At 39.7% G+C, this 14729-nt stretch overlaps 1 protein-coding gene across 7 annotated transcripts in view; it reads left to right on the top strand.

Moving 5' to 3' along the window:
- Positions 1-14729, top strand: part of TRPM3 (transient receptor potential cation channel subfamily M member 3) — a 497295-nt gene that overhangs the window by 378244 nt on the left and 104322 nt on the right. For all 7 annotated transcript variants that reach the window (XM_036262128.1, XM_036262132.1, XM_036262129.1 and 4 more), the window contains one exon: positions 14564-14664. In XM_036262128.1, coding sequence (XP_036118021.1) covers positions 14564-14664 — 101 coding nt within the window. The remainder of the gene's footprint in view (positions 1-14563; positions 14665-14729) is intronic.

The raw sequence follows: 14729 nt of genomic DNA on the forward strand, positions 1-14729 counted from the left end.
TAACCAAAAAACATATGCCCAACTCACAGACACAGACAACAGTGTGTTGATGGCCGGAGGGAAAGGGGGTGGGGCTAGGGCGAGGTGGGCAACTGGGGGGAAACGGGGATGGAAAGAGGCTTTGCTTGGGGCGATGGGTGCACGATGCAGCATGCAGGTGGTGTTTTATTGAGTTGTACACTTGAAACCTGTATGGTTTTGTGAACCAATGTCATCCCAATAAATTCTACCTACAAAAAAAGAATCTAGGAAGGTCACCTGGTTTCTCTGTCTGCCCCTGTCTCTCAGCCAGGCCCCACCTAAATCATAGCAACCAGAAAAAACTTCCGTTGGAAAAGACCCCAAAAGTCACCTCGTGCTATCAGCGTCTCTCATACAGCAGCATAAACCTCTCGCTCGAGGCTCAATGCAGCCAGAAAACATCTGCTCAGGGCAGAAGTTATTATAAGTGGTGTTTGGCCTTTCTGTGGATAAAATTACTCCATTTTTTCTTTCTTGTACACCTTGGAAGTCAAATCATATGGAGGTACAGTCTTATGCCTAAAATGCACTAACGTGTACTATGTGATGATTGCTGTCCTCCGTAAATGAGAAATTCTTTTTCTTTGGGTTTAATCTGTGTTGGTAAAGAAACTCATCTGCAGTATGGAGAGAAAGTAACCTTTAGTGCTTACTTCTTTTTCTGGAAAACAATGTAAAAGAGGATACAAAACAATGTATTCCGATGCAAAACAGTCCAGGTCATCAAAAAGAAGGAAAGTCTGAGAAATAGTCATAGCCTAAGGAGATATGACAACTAAATGTAATATGGTTTCTTCAATGGGATCCTTAAGCAGAAAAAGAAAAGTATTAGGTTAAAAAGCTAAGAACATCTGAAAGAAAAGGAGAAAGCATCTTATGGAATTAACTGTAAAAGTCAGGTACATATATAAAGTACTATACCATGTACAGGCAGTATTTTACGTAAAGTATCTATATAAATCACTTATGCATGATAAGATGATCACTATTGATCTGAGAAATGATTGGAAATACCATTTGCGAGTCTAAACAAGAGATTTATGAAAGCAGAATTAACATAAAATAATTTGTAGGAAATCCAATTTCCCTATGGACTTATACAGTCATTTCAGAAAAAAACCACCTAGTTTCTGCCATTTTATTTCATATGCTTTAGTTCTTCAGACATAATTAATGCTAATCAATAATTAATAAACCAATTACTTATAGATATTTAAGTAGGGGAAGAAACATTTTTTAAAGATATGCATTTGTAAGTTTGTCCAAACCATAAAGATAAATGTTTGGAATAAAAATTCAAATGCCAACCTGAAACTAATACAAAATAATACTGAATGTAAGCTGTAACTGGAAAATAAAATTTCAAAATTTCAAATACCAGAAGAATAGCCAATATGTTATAACTTTAGAAAATTTTCAAGTAAGACTACCATTGATTAGATTAGATCATACAAAACAATGAAAATCACTATGTTCTAACCACTTTCCTTTAAAATTATATCTTTAAAAAAACTAAACTTAAAGCAAAAGTGGATAAAATCTTATATATATATGTGTGTGTATTTTTTAATGTCTTGAAACTAATTCTAAATGCACGCCCCTCCAATTCTGTTAACTAAAAATTGCAGAATTATTGTCACAAACTAGTACTGACATCAATAGTCTTGCTAAATAACTCATTTTTTAAATGGCTTAATTAATCCCTAGCAGAACAAAAGATTTGGAATATATTCTGAAGTCGTTTATGTCCAATAATTCTATGCACCAGATAGATCTCATAAGCAACTAACATCCTGGAATGTTTACTGAGAAGCTACCTTGCTTAAGCTCAGATGATTCATGAATAGGTTTTTTAGGAATTAATTAAGACCCTACTTTGAAAATAAAAAAGTATTTCTGATTATGTGTTCCATCTTTCCTGTGTGTAGGCAGCTAACACAACACATGCATGATTGCTTCTTTTTAAATATATCTTTTTTAAAACTAGAACTGTTTAGACAGCTTTATTACAAAAGAAAAAAAGAGAGACATTGATGCTAACACTTTCATTACTCATAAGATGCAAAGTTATCATAGTTACTAAATATTATACAAATGGAAGTAGATTGAATTTTGTCCAAAAGAAATCTATAAAGTCAAAATATGTGGCATATACACTATATTTTAGATTTGAAAGGGGATTGGGGTACACTGTGGGAGAACAGTGAAATATTTCAGCTGGGGATGAAACTCACCATGTAGTTTTTATGATGTAGGTTCTTTACCAAAGAATTTATTAAACCTTCTTTGCAGGAGGCCACTTGTAGTCCTCCATGTGTCCTCCGACTTGTAAACCAGGTTTCCCCAAATACATCTACTTCCTGATGGTTCACTTTATTCTTTTAGTCAAATCTTTAGCTTCCACGTCACAGAGCAGACTGGCCATCAGCAGTCAGAGTCCAGGCATGGATCCCGGAAACCCATGTCTGCCACTGGCTTCTTATTACTACCTCATCCAAAAGACCTGTGACCTTTCTCAATCGTAATGGTCTGTACTTGATTATTTCTGCCAAAATTATAAGGCAATTAACCTTCTTACCATTTTTTTTCCCAAGATCAAAATCTATTCCTCAGGGGAAAAAATGATTCTGTAAAGGCCAAATTACCCCAGGCTTTCCCCACAAGTTTCTTCCGCTCCATCCTCCACTACCACCCCAACCCCACAGGATGGGACTTACCACAATGAGACCATCCTGCAACGCGCCTTCCCATAGAAAGAATGACGGCCGTTTTCAACGCATCACTGCTCCCCGATTGAACAAGCTGCTCCACCTCATGGAGGCTGTTTCCTACTCTGAAAACTGAGATAATTATCCGACCTCCTTCACACTTACTGCAACAATTTAAATTGATAATGCAAGTAAAGCACTTACCTGGGAAAATCTCATTGATAAATGATGATCTGTTCCTTTATTGATTTGAGAGAGAGAGAGGAAGTACGAAGGAGAGAGAGATAGAAACATCGATGAGAGAGAACATCGATTGGCCGCCTCCGGCATGCCCCTCACTGGGGATTTGGCCCACAACCTGGGCATGTGTCCTGACCGAGAATCGAACCAGTGACTTGTTGGTGCATGGGTCAACGCTCAACCACTGAGCAATACCAGCTAGACAATAAATGATGATCTGGATGATGATGATGATGATAATGATGATGATGATGATGCCACCAAACCAGAAATGAGGACAGGGACACCATCACCATCTGTTTCACTCACCATCAGACACATGTACACAGCACCTGGCATAAAGTTGGTACTCAATAACCATTTATTGAACTCATGAATAAATGATCCACAGGCTTTGGGATCAGATTAGATATATATTTAAATCCTAGTGCTTTACTGGCTGTGGCATTAACCAGGCAGGTGCGTTAACCTCTCGAAGCCTCAGTCCCCTTCCCTGAGCAAAGGGAAATCATGCCTCTCTCATGTGGTTTAATATAAGGGACATATGAGATGAATAAAGAGAAGGCAATGTGCCTTCTTTATAACTACCTAACACCTAGTACTTGTATACCCATCCCTTTCTAAAACTGGTTTTAAAATGCTGAGGGAATAGCCCTGGCCAGTTTGGCTCAGTGGTTGGAGCATCGGCCTGTGGACCAGAGAGTCCCAAGTTCGGTTGCCGCTAGGGGCACGTACCAAAAAAAAAAATTCTTAGAGAACTGGCATGTCCCCATGTCCAAAAAAAATGTTAAATTTAAAAGAACCCATAAATTTAAAAACAACCACCAAAAGGATAAATTTCAAGGATACATGGAAGGATCCAAAACAGACCACGAAAGGAGTTTAATCTTGAAAATGTTTGAGAACATGCTAAGCTACCTTAAAATGAAATTAATTTTCTGACAAATTAATTTTCTTACAAATCCAAGTAGATCTCAAAACAATAACAGAGACCAAAGTAGATAGCAACGCTGGACACTTCTGTTTGTCTGTAATAGCAGAATGCAATAAAAAAATTTAAATCTCCTAATCTCTTTATCTGTATACTGTTTTACAATTCGCAAAGCATTTTCACATGAATTTTAATCATCTAGCTTATCTGTACAATTTTGTGCATTGTTTACCAGATCATTTATCTCTAAACTGGGACTTTCTTAGGCATGAAAATGGGCAGTATTGACAATTTACCAGAACTGGAATAAACCAAGAATTTCTAAGCAGCTTAAAAGTATTAACACCCTGGTTACAAACTCCACCTTCCAATTAGAAAGTTTCCAGAGGAAAAGGATTATGTCTTCATTGCCTTTATAGCTCAACACCCAGAAAAATTCTTGACATGTGGTAACATTCATAAATAGCCATTGATTAAAAGAAGTGGCGCCCTGGCCCAATCAACAACTAGCCGAAGTCATAAACAATCCAGACATTAGCTAGGGCCTCCTTACCCCTTGAAATGTCATTACTGTGGACTCGAACCTCTCAACTCAACAATCCACAGAAACGCAAATTCTACATCATCCCCAGGAGTTCCACAAATCCCTAAAATTCTTAGGTTCTCCCTGTTACCCCTGCCTTCAGTTTCCTGATTCATTTTGTTATTTCTCTTCCTCATCAAAGAAGTCAAAATGTAAACCTCAGCCCTTCCACAGCTTCCAAACAAAAATAAAATTCGCTCATGAGCACCTCCCAGCTGGTGACGAAGTCAGCACTGCGGACTGCCCAGGAGAGCTCTGGAATCCTCCTTTTTCTTCCTTGAGTCCCTGGGAGCAATAATCAGCTTCATTCATCCAATTAATCTGCATATTCTGAATTACATAATCATGCAGATTGACAGCAGCATGCTTTACGAAGTGAAGTTTATATTGATACAAATAGTGATAACAATAGTAAAAGTAACATATAATAGTAACAACTAATATGGCACGTGCTATAGTATAAGTATTAACTAACAATTCTCCCGATACCACAATGGGGCAAGTACTGTCAGTATCACCCATTTCTTAAAAAATTTTTTTCCTTCATTGATTTTTTTTTTAGAGAGAGAGATAGAAACATCGATGAGAGAGAACATCGACTGGCCGCCTCCTACATGCTCCCAGCAGGGTTTGGGCCCACAACCTGGGCATGTGCCCTGACCAGGAATCGAACCAGCGACCTCTCAGTGCATGGGTCAATGCTCAACAACTGAGCCACACCAGTCGGACAGTATCACCCATTTTATTGTTTAGAAAACTGAGGCACAGAGAAGCAAAGTATCTTGGTCAGAGTCACACAGATAGAAATGACGGCGTCTGGACATGAACCCAGGTTAACTGAGTCCAGAACACCTGCTCTGCACCCTGGGCAGCTGTGGCCAGGGCCAGAATTAAAGACTGCCCTTACTTCTCACACGTTTTGAACATCAATGATGACTAAACTTTCCTTGGTGCAGAAAAATATATAGACAGACTCATAGATATATATTTAGTTCACCGAGCACGTAAATTCAGTTATTCTCCTGTGAACCCCTCTGAGACGAGAGCAAAGGGTATTTATTAAAGAGCATCAGAGCGGAAGCGGTATTACGTTGTGCGTGCTGGAGGACCAGCCTCCCCTGCAGAGAGGAAGAAGCCGTATGACTGGGGGAGAAAGAGCATCACTGAACACTCAGCTGGTGCCAAGCTGACTGACACTTCAAAATGCCTAAAAGGCACAGAAATGGGGGCACCCAGGACCTCAAAAAGAAAAGGGGGGAGTGAAAGGAGGCAAACAATGTGTTGAGTCTTTTTAAAGAAGTGGCTAGAAGGCCATGTCCTCTCTCCAATTTCCCAAAGCCCTCTCCAGCCAAGAAGTCAAGGTTTACTCTTTGAAGAGGGTGAAACAGATTCTCTGGACCAGAGGACACCAGGTGCCCGGTGAGGGCTGGAATACGGTATTGAAAATGGTATGTGCGTTGGGCGGAGGGTTTGCTTAATAAATGAATACATATTGGCTAAAACAAGTCACAAGATCAGCCCCAATTCAGTTTGGGAGGGACTATCCCAAGAGCATGAATACTGGCAGATACAGGCCCGTGGAAGCTCTCTTTGAAGACCAGCTACCGTGGAGAACCAAAATAATCAGCTACCAGAAATAAATGGTTGCCTGTGGGGAAAGAAGATCAGGGTGATGAGACTTGTGCTTTTTATACCAAATCTCTGTGCATCGTAACTTCAGTAAAAAGAAAGTATAAAATGGTCCCTGGATTACCTAGTTCTCAGAGAAAGGGACAATGAATAAAAGAAAAAGAGAAAATCATTAATGCAATCATTTCAGCAAATGTTCCAGAACTTCAGAACATATGTTTCTATAAAATCCTGTTAAAAATCACAATACAAAGAATGCAGTTATTTTAATTACCAAGCTACGTAAATGAATTCATATTTGTCATATCACAAGCACGCAGAATAATCCAATAGAATGGCTTTTTTTCTTTTACTTCTGTCTTACAGTGATAATGTTTCTGAGTTTTGCATGTTGTGCATAATACAGAAACACTTTCATAAAGTTTCTTAACATGTCAGTGGGAGAGTTAGTGAAGTATTGGCTTATTTTATTACAGAAAGGGCACAATAAAGAGGACTCCTCCGGTTAGGTCGGTCAGCAAAAAGAAGGAAATAGCATGATGCCTTCCAACATCATTAATCATAAGCCAGATCATTTTATTTGTCCCTTCAGTTTGCATATTTATTAGGGCTTCAGGAAGTAGTGGCAATATTTACTGCAGAAACCCTTGGCAAATATCAATCCACAGACAACCTGGCGTTGTAAGCTTGTTGTAGAGCTTTGGTCCATAAAAGTCTAGTATCGTAGCTCTGAAAATAAAACTAAGAACCGTTTTTCAAAGTAGGTGAGACTTTACACAGAACACTCAGACCCAGTAAATAATAGAAAAACCATACTAAGCGTAATCATCACCTCCTGCCACCCTGAGACCCAGTGGGTAGGACATGGAAGGACCCATGAGAGACAGCTGTCACTGTCTCCAGGCAGGACGCAGTGCCAAGAGGAGAAGGAACAACCTTCAATCCCTGAGGAGCCCTTGGTCACCTGTCAGGCCAGGGAAGGGACAGCAGTTCTCCAAGCAGCTGGCAGCAGGTGCCACATGCAGGAGCCGTGTCCCGTCACACCTCTGAGGGGCCGCATGCTCTTTCCTGATTGAATGTGGTTATGGTTCCCAAGAAAACACCCAGTGTCCCCGGCCTGGGCTGCCCAGGCATCAGTACACCAATGTACTGTCTTGGGAAACAATCACTTTCTTAAAATCCAAACAGAGCATTTATATCTAAATTGAGACTCTTTCATCGCCACAGATTTACTTCTTGTTTATATCTTAGCACATCAAGCTTCAGCTCATTCCGGGGAGTGTTTAAAGAGATAAACCTCAACAGAAGGTAATATCTGATCGACTCCCCGGCTCTGTCAGAGAACTACTCCTAATGCCCATTGGCGATTCTGACAGGTGTATAAGCCCTGGGTAATTCAGGGACTGTCAGTACTTAATTCTGAGAATTACTGTTTCACTGTACAGTAAGTATTGAAAATTCAATGACACCTAATCATTCAAATCTACTGCAGCAGAAACCATAATAATAGTCTGGCTCATAATTGCTCTCCATCCAGGAGTGTTCTCATGGTGGTGGCATTATTAACCTGATACATTTATTAAATTACTAACCTGGTAAGTTTATTGTCGGAAATATGTAAACGCTAAAAATACTTGCACAGTGTTTTAATTTAGCAAAGCCATTTTTCCATCTATTATTCTATTTAACCTCCAACGCAATCCCTTGAGGATATTATTGATCTTGTTTTACACGTGAAGAAACTAAATCTTGGAGAGCATAAGTACATTTCCCAAGCCCCACAGGTAATAAGTAAGCTCAGTGCCCTTCTCTTCCACCCAAAGAAGTCATTCCAGCCCGCTCCCCCTCACCACACCTCTGCTCCCCAGGAAAGGGCAGCCTGCTGTGGACCAGAACTGGCTGGTATCTCATTGAGTTCTCTAAGGGCCAGTGTGTGTCATTCTTAATATCAGAGAGAAATTACTCCTTAAGTGCTACAAAGTCTTCAAAGACCTCTATATGGTAGAGTATAGACCATAGTATACCGTAATATAAAGTGTACACAAAATGCTAAAAAGACACTAAGGAAAGAGACTCCTGGGTATAGGTGATATTTTAATGCACCTCTGCATTTCAGAATACCAAGCCTACTAATTATATTGAATAAAGAGCCTACAGAAATACAAAATAAAGAATATGCCAATTTCTTTTTCAGAGGAATTTAAAACTAAGAAGATATCTTCTAAAAATCTTACTAATGGCTCAGCCAGCATGGCTCAATGGATTGAGCGATGCCCCATGGACTGAGAGGTCCCAGTTCCCAGTCAGAGCACATGCCCAGGTTTTAGGCTTGATCCCCAGCAAGGGGTGTGCAAGGAGGCTGCAGATCGATGTCTCTCTCTCACATCAATGTTCCTTTATCTCTCTCTAAAAAATCAATAAAGACATTTAAAAAGAAAAACAGAGAAATGCTTTTGTAGAAGAAAATCCTTTTGTAAAACAAATGTCACCTAAGTCACTGTTTTATAAGCATTCATTTTGACAGCATGACTGTTTACATATAGAACTCCTGCCCTGGCCAGTATGGCTCTGTGGTTAGAGCATCTGCCCAAGTACGGAAGGGTTGCAGGTTCAACTCCCAGTCAAGGGCACACCCCTGGGTTTTAGGTTCCATCCCCAGCCTGGTCAGGGTTATGCAGGAGGCAATCAATCAATGTCTCTCTCACATCACTGTTTCTCTTTCTCTCTCTCTCTCTCTCTCTCTCTCTCTCTCTCCCCCCCCCGCTTCTATCTTCTATTCTCTCTAAAAAATGTCAATGGAAAAAAATATTCTCAGGTGGGGATTAACAAAAAATAATAATAATTTAAAAAACTAAAATAAAATGGAGAACTCTTATTTATGACTATCAGGGAGGGATGGCAATAGATGTGGAATGATTGGTGTGAATGAGGCTGGCAAGGTGGAGTCGATGGAGCCCAACTGAGAACCAACCTTTGCTGTTCCGAAGGAAGTAACACTGAATTTGTTGTGGGTCACTTCCGAAACTGACATAGACTGTTAGATAGCCTCTGAAAGACTTCATCCAGAGACTTAGTAATAGAACCTAACGGATGACTCAGTAGAGAAAAGCAATAATACAATCAATCAATCCTATTCCTAGGAAACAATCACATTCCCATCATCCAAAGAGAGAAGGGGAGGAGGAATGAAGGGAAGGGGGAAAAAAAGAGAAGGAAAAAAAAGAAAAGAAAAAAGAATTTATTTGACGGTAGAAACTTTGGTCCAACCTTATTTCCCTAGTGCCTACAATAAAGGCTGGCAGAGAAACGGGAGTTGAATAAGTCTGTTGAGTAAATGAAACCACCTGGAGATCCAGTTCTCTTCCCGTAAGGCTTCTCCTATTCCCCTTTTCAACACCAGGGGCAGTATAATGAAGATTTCAATGTTTCAGGGACCATCTGAGCTTTTGATTCCCAGCAATGTCTTCAGTTAAATGTCATCAAATAAACTCATAAAAATTCTTTACAACTTTGGATGTTTCTTACACCGACATTTACTTGGTGTTGCTGGCAGGATTTTGCAGAAGCCCATCCAGGACCTGGACTCAGTGCTGGGTACCAGCCTGGGCCCTTTGTGCCCCACTGGCTCCCCATTTCAAATCAGATTACTGAAGGTCTGAACAAAATATGTGCCGGTTAAATGAGAGACGGAACTCTCTTTAGCTCCAAAAGAGGAAGGGCACTTGCTTCCTTAACCCGAATAGCCGATGGGTGACGATAGTTGTTGCAGGTCCCAGAATCTGGAGTGGTGGAGATGGGCTGTATGATGTGTCCAGTGCAGTAATGCCACCAATACGGAGAAGCCAGTGGGAGCCCTGGGGGAGAGTTCTTTGTGAAGGGCAGGGCACCCCGAGAAAGGGACACATGCCTTGAAAAGCATCTTGGTTCTGGCAGCATCTGCAAGCTCCCAGGAGACAAAGACTTCAGATACTGTTTTTTAGAAAGGTCATCAAATAAAGGGACACTCTCCAACATCCTTGGAAGGGATCTTATCAGGCACCTAACCATGAATGGACACCTAACCGTGCCTCCCCTTACAAGGGACATCAAAGATTCCTCTAGGATGGGAAGCTGTCGACTACAGGCAGACGGCTATTCCAAGACATCAACAAGGTCTATATACCTATGGATTGATGTCAAACTCAGAAACCATTTTGTTTGATTGTTAGCGATATTAGCCATCATAACAGTTATACTTACTCTGGGTTTTTCCTTGGGTTATAGTCCAACTGTTATGATTACTGACAATGTATAAGATAACTGTTAATACTCTTTATGGCTTATGTAAATGTTATATTAGATGCTAAATACAGAAAAATGAGACAGACAGCAAAACTTGGATGATGATAGTTCACAGGATAGAGATGATCCAGGGTGTTTTTCACACGGAAGGCCACATGACCTTCCATTTACCTGCCCTTTCCTTTTTGGGAAAATGTGTCCTTTGCTCACATCCCATGGTTACAGTATTGCTCCATCCCAAAGGTCAACAAGAGGATGTCGATTCTGAGACTACCTAGGAATGAGGTGCCCGAGTGCTGAGACCACACTATCCAACCAAAAGATTGGTCATCAGTGCATCCTTCAGATGGATTTATGACCAAAAAGGGGGATTGTGGACCAAGAAAGGGCTCTATGGAAAGTAATGTCACAGGATGATCTGATCATAAATCCCTAACTGGGCCAATTATGGTGGGTAGTCGCGCCTCAGGCCTCTAACTTCGCAGTGAAAAGTTATCTTTGCCTGAAGCAAGCCCTAAACCCTGCCATTGTTTCTGTGCGTCTAGGTTAACACCTTTGAAATGACTCTTTTTCCGATCTCTCAGAAGCATGACAACCCTCGAGGGATCGTGTAATCTTGTTAGCTGTCCTGTAATCCAATCCCTGACTTGCTTTCTCCCACTTCATGTAATCTTTTTTGGTTCCCTCCTTAATTCTAAATGTATAAAATAAACTGCAAAACTGTTATATTTTGTAGCAAGATTTGATCTTGCTTCCTGACAATGTTGTCAGTTTGGCTCAAATAAACTCATAAAAAGTCAAAAATATATATATATGAAATATATATTTTATACAAATAATATATAAATTTATTAATATAGCATATTAATATATTATTGACATTAATATATAATAAAATACTATAATATCATCATATCATATTAATGTACAATATTAATTATCTTAATAGTGTGATTATTATAATTATATAAATATTAATGGAGTGTTATATTAATATATAATATTTAGTAATAAATATTTTGATATATAAATTTATAAATATGTAACTTATGAATTTATATATGAAATATATATATTTCAGCAGGGGGTTGTGGGGCAAAATGGGTGAAGGTGACCAAAAGATACAAACGTCTAGTTGTAAGATAAGCAAGTCCTGAGGTTGTAATCTATAGCATGGTAACTATAGTTAATAAAACTTTATTGTATATCTAAAGATTGCTAAAACAGTAGATCTTAAAAGTTCTTATCACAACCAAAAATTGTAACTATGTGTGACTAAACTTATTATGGTACTCATTTTACAATATACATATGTATCAAATCACGATGCTGTACACCTAAAACTAATACAATGTTATATGTCAATTATATCTCAGTAGCACTGGATAAATAAGTAAACCTTCAAGCCCAAATGGCTTTACTATAAATTTTAGATAACATTTTAGCATTTTACCAATTTTGGCCCTAATCATATGGCATTAGAGAATATTCTGGCTTTCTCTTTAATACAGTGTGCTTTGTTTTTTGACAGAGGACACACAAAAAAGCCTGTTTGCCTATTTTCCTTTGTGTCGTAGTATCATGAGTTCAATAAAAGTTTCTCAGTGTCTGTGAATCAAGACAAACAAACAGAAATGTCAGCTCTAAAACCAGACTGCCTCGGTTTGAATCTCATCTCGCACTTCTAGGTACTTCACCTTGAACTAGTTTCTGTGCCTCAGTTTTCTCATCTGTAAAATGGTGAGGATGGCACCTCATAGTTTCTTCTTAGATTTAATACATGAACACTTAGAAACAGTTCCTGGCACAAGCCAGGCATGAAAGAAGTACTCGTTATTATTATCTTTTTTGTTTACTAAAATAAACCAAGAAAGAAACCCTCCACTTTCTAGAAAGGGCTGTTCCACTCAGCTGCCTCTTTTGTCTCTTACAAGCCAAATCTGAATTTCTTTAGCTAAAGTTAATCCAGTTTTTACACTTCCTTTTAACTTTCTCCTAGGAGTTCACTAGAGTTAGTTTTACCAAGAAGAGATAGTTATCATTCAGGGCAAGAAAAGACAGCAAAGAATAAATTATACACAGGCCTCATCAACTTTTTATGTGTATGCTTCAAGCCTTCAATTTGGTTTTTCTCCATGTAGCAGCCACATTCCTGAGAGGTTCACCGGGTAGGTGGTGTCCGTGCTCTGACCGACAATAAAGGTGCATCCTAGCAACCCAAGTCACATGACCTCCAGTGCAGGTCACATTTCAGCTAGTTTCATTTCACTTTCCTGGTTTTCATATAGCTAGAGAATCTGATGTCCTTTTCATTATTATTTATTTACTTTTCTGAGAATCTGATGTCTTTTATATATACATATATTTTTTTTTCTCTATTGATTTGAGAGAGAGAGAAAGGGAGAGGGAGAGAAAGATAGAAACATTGACGAGAGAGCACATCGATTGGCAGCCTCCTGCATGCCCCACCCTGGGGATCAGGCCCACAACCTGGGCATGTGCCCTGACCAGGACTCGAACCAGTGACCTCTTGGTGCATGGGTCAGCACTCAACCACTGAGCCATACCGGCTGGGCCTGCCTCATTCTTTAAGCCTCAGCCTTTGACACCTTCTCCACACTTCTCACTCTTAGCAGATTGTATCCTCTCTCACTTAATTTACAGTGTTTACATTCATCCAAGTTTCCTTCATGAATACTATTTTCTTCGCTTGGCCTCTTGTTTTTTCTCTTCACCCTGAAGAACTCTCTTCTTGGCTAAAACTAATGACCTCTGCCTTCTCCAGGAGCTCGTCCATAATGCATTCGCTCTTCTCTTTTACATTTGCAGTGCTTTCCTCTCCGGTGGCTTTTTCAATTCTCTCGCACTCAGGGTCCCTGTCACCTAAGAGGACCCCGACTCCTCCACCAGGCCCCTCACAGTAGCACCTTCCTGGTCTCCTCCTAACCATCACACTGAGTGCGGGTCTGCCCTCCCGCCACTGTTCCTCAGCCCTCACGCGTCCCAGGTGTGAGGAACACCCCTGCGTAAACTGAATATATCTGTCATTTCAAAAACGAATTGACTTACTACAAGTACAGTATGTGTTTTATACTAAACTCAATATGTGGGGACGGCAGTATGAGAAATGCCATTTGAGAATAGTTATTATTAAAAAAAAAATCAACAAATGACAAGTGTTGCTGAGGATGTGGAATAAAGGGAACCCTTGTGCACGGTTTGTGGGAATGTAAACTGGTGCAGCCACTATGGAAAACAGTAGGATGATTCCTCAAAAATCTAAACAGATATCTACCACAAGACCTAGCAGTTCCAAAAAAGACAAAGCACTAATCCATAAAGATATATACGCACCCCTATGTTCATTGCAGCTTTATTTATAACAGCCAAAATATGGATGCAACCTAGGTGTCCATCAATAGATGAATAAATAAAGAAGACATGGTATATATCTACAATAGAATATTATGCCGCAATAAAAAAGAATGAAATCTTGCCATTTGTGACAACATGAATGGACATAGAGTATATTATGCTAAGTGAAATAAGTCAGACAGAAAAAGACAAATACTGTATGGTTTTGTTTATATGTGGAATAAAAAAACTAGACTCATAGAAGCAGAGACCAAAGGGATGATTATTGAAGAGGGGGTGGAGGGATGAAAAAGATAAAGGGTAATATATTCAATAATATTGTGATAAGTTTGCACTGTAACAGATGATTACTAGAATTTGAGGAGCGATCACATTGTAAGGTATAAAAATGTCAAATCACTATATTGTACACCTGAAAATCATTTAATACTGTATACCACCTATACTAAATTTTGAAAAAAGACTGTCAAGCAATGGTGTTTGATGGCCAATTTTGTCTCCCTTCACCCCTGGGAGAATGTAGCAATGTCTAGAGACATTTGTCATTGTCATGACTTTGGAAGGAGATCTATAGGCCTCTAATGGGTTGGGTCCAAAATGCTGCTAAATATTCCACAGTTACAGGATAGCCCCTCAATAAAATGTCAATAGTGCCGAGTTTGAGAAACCCCACTGTACACCTGAGTCTACTTTTCAAAAAGAGGGCTACTGATGTGAGAGCGATGAAGGGTCTTCTTGGTATAACAACTCATCATTGTTTTCTCTCTCCCACTCTTTTCTCCTACTTGTCAACAGGAGCCAATGCCTCAGCCCCAGACCAGTTGAGCTTGGCCTTGGCATGGAACAGAGTCGACATCGCTCGCAGCCAGATCTTTATTTATGGGCAGCAGTGGCCGGTAGAGTATATGTTGTCACCCCTGAAAAGCCTGCTTGTTTGGGCAAAGGGATTTCTTTAAGGAGC

Source organism: Molossus molossus, unplaced genomic scaffold (assembly GCF_014108415.1).
Source record: "Molossus molossus isolate mMolMol1 unplaced genomic scaffold, mMolMol1.p scaffold_m16_p_14, whole genome shotgun sequence".
NCBI classification, from domain to species: Eukaryota; Metazoa; Chordata; class Mammalia; order Chiroptera; family Molossidae; genus Molossus; species Molossus molossus.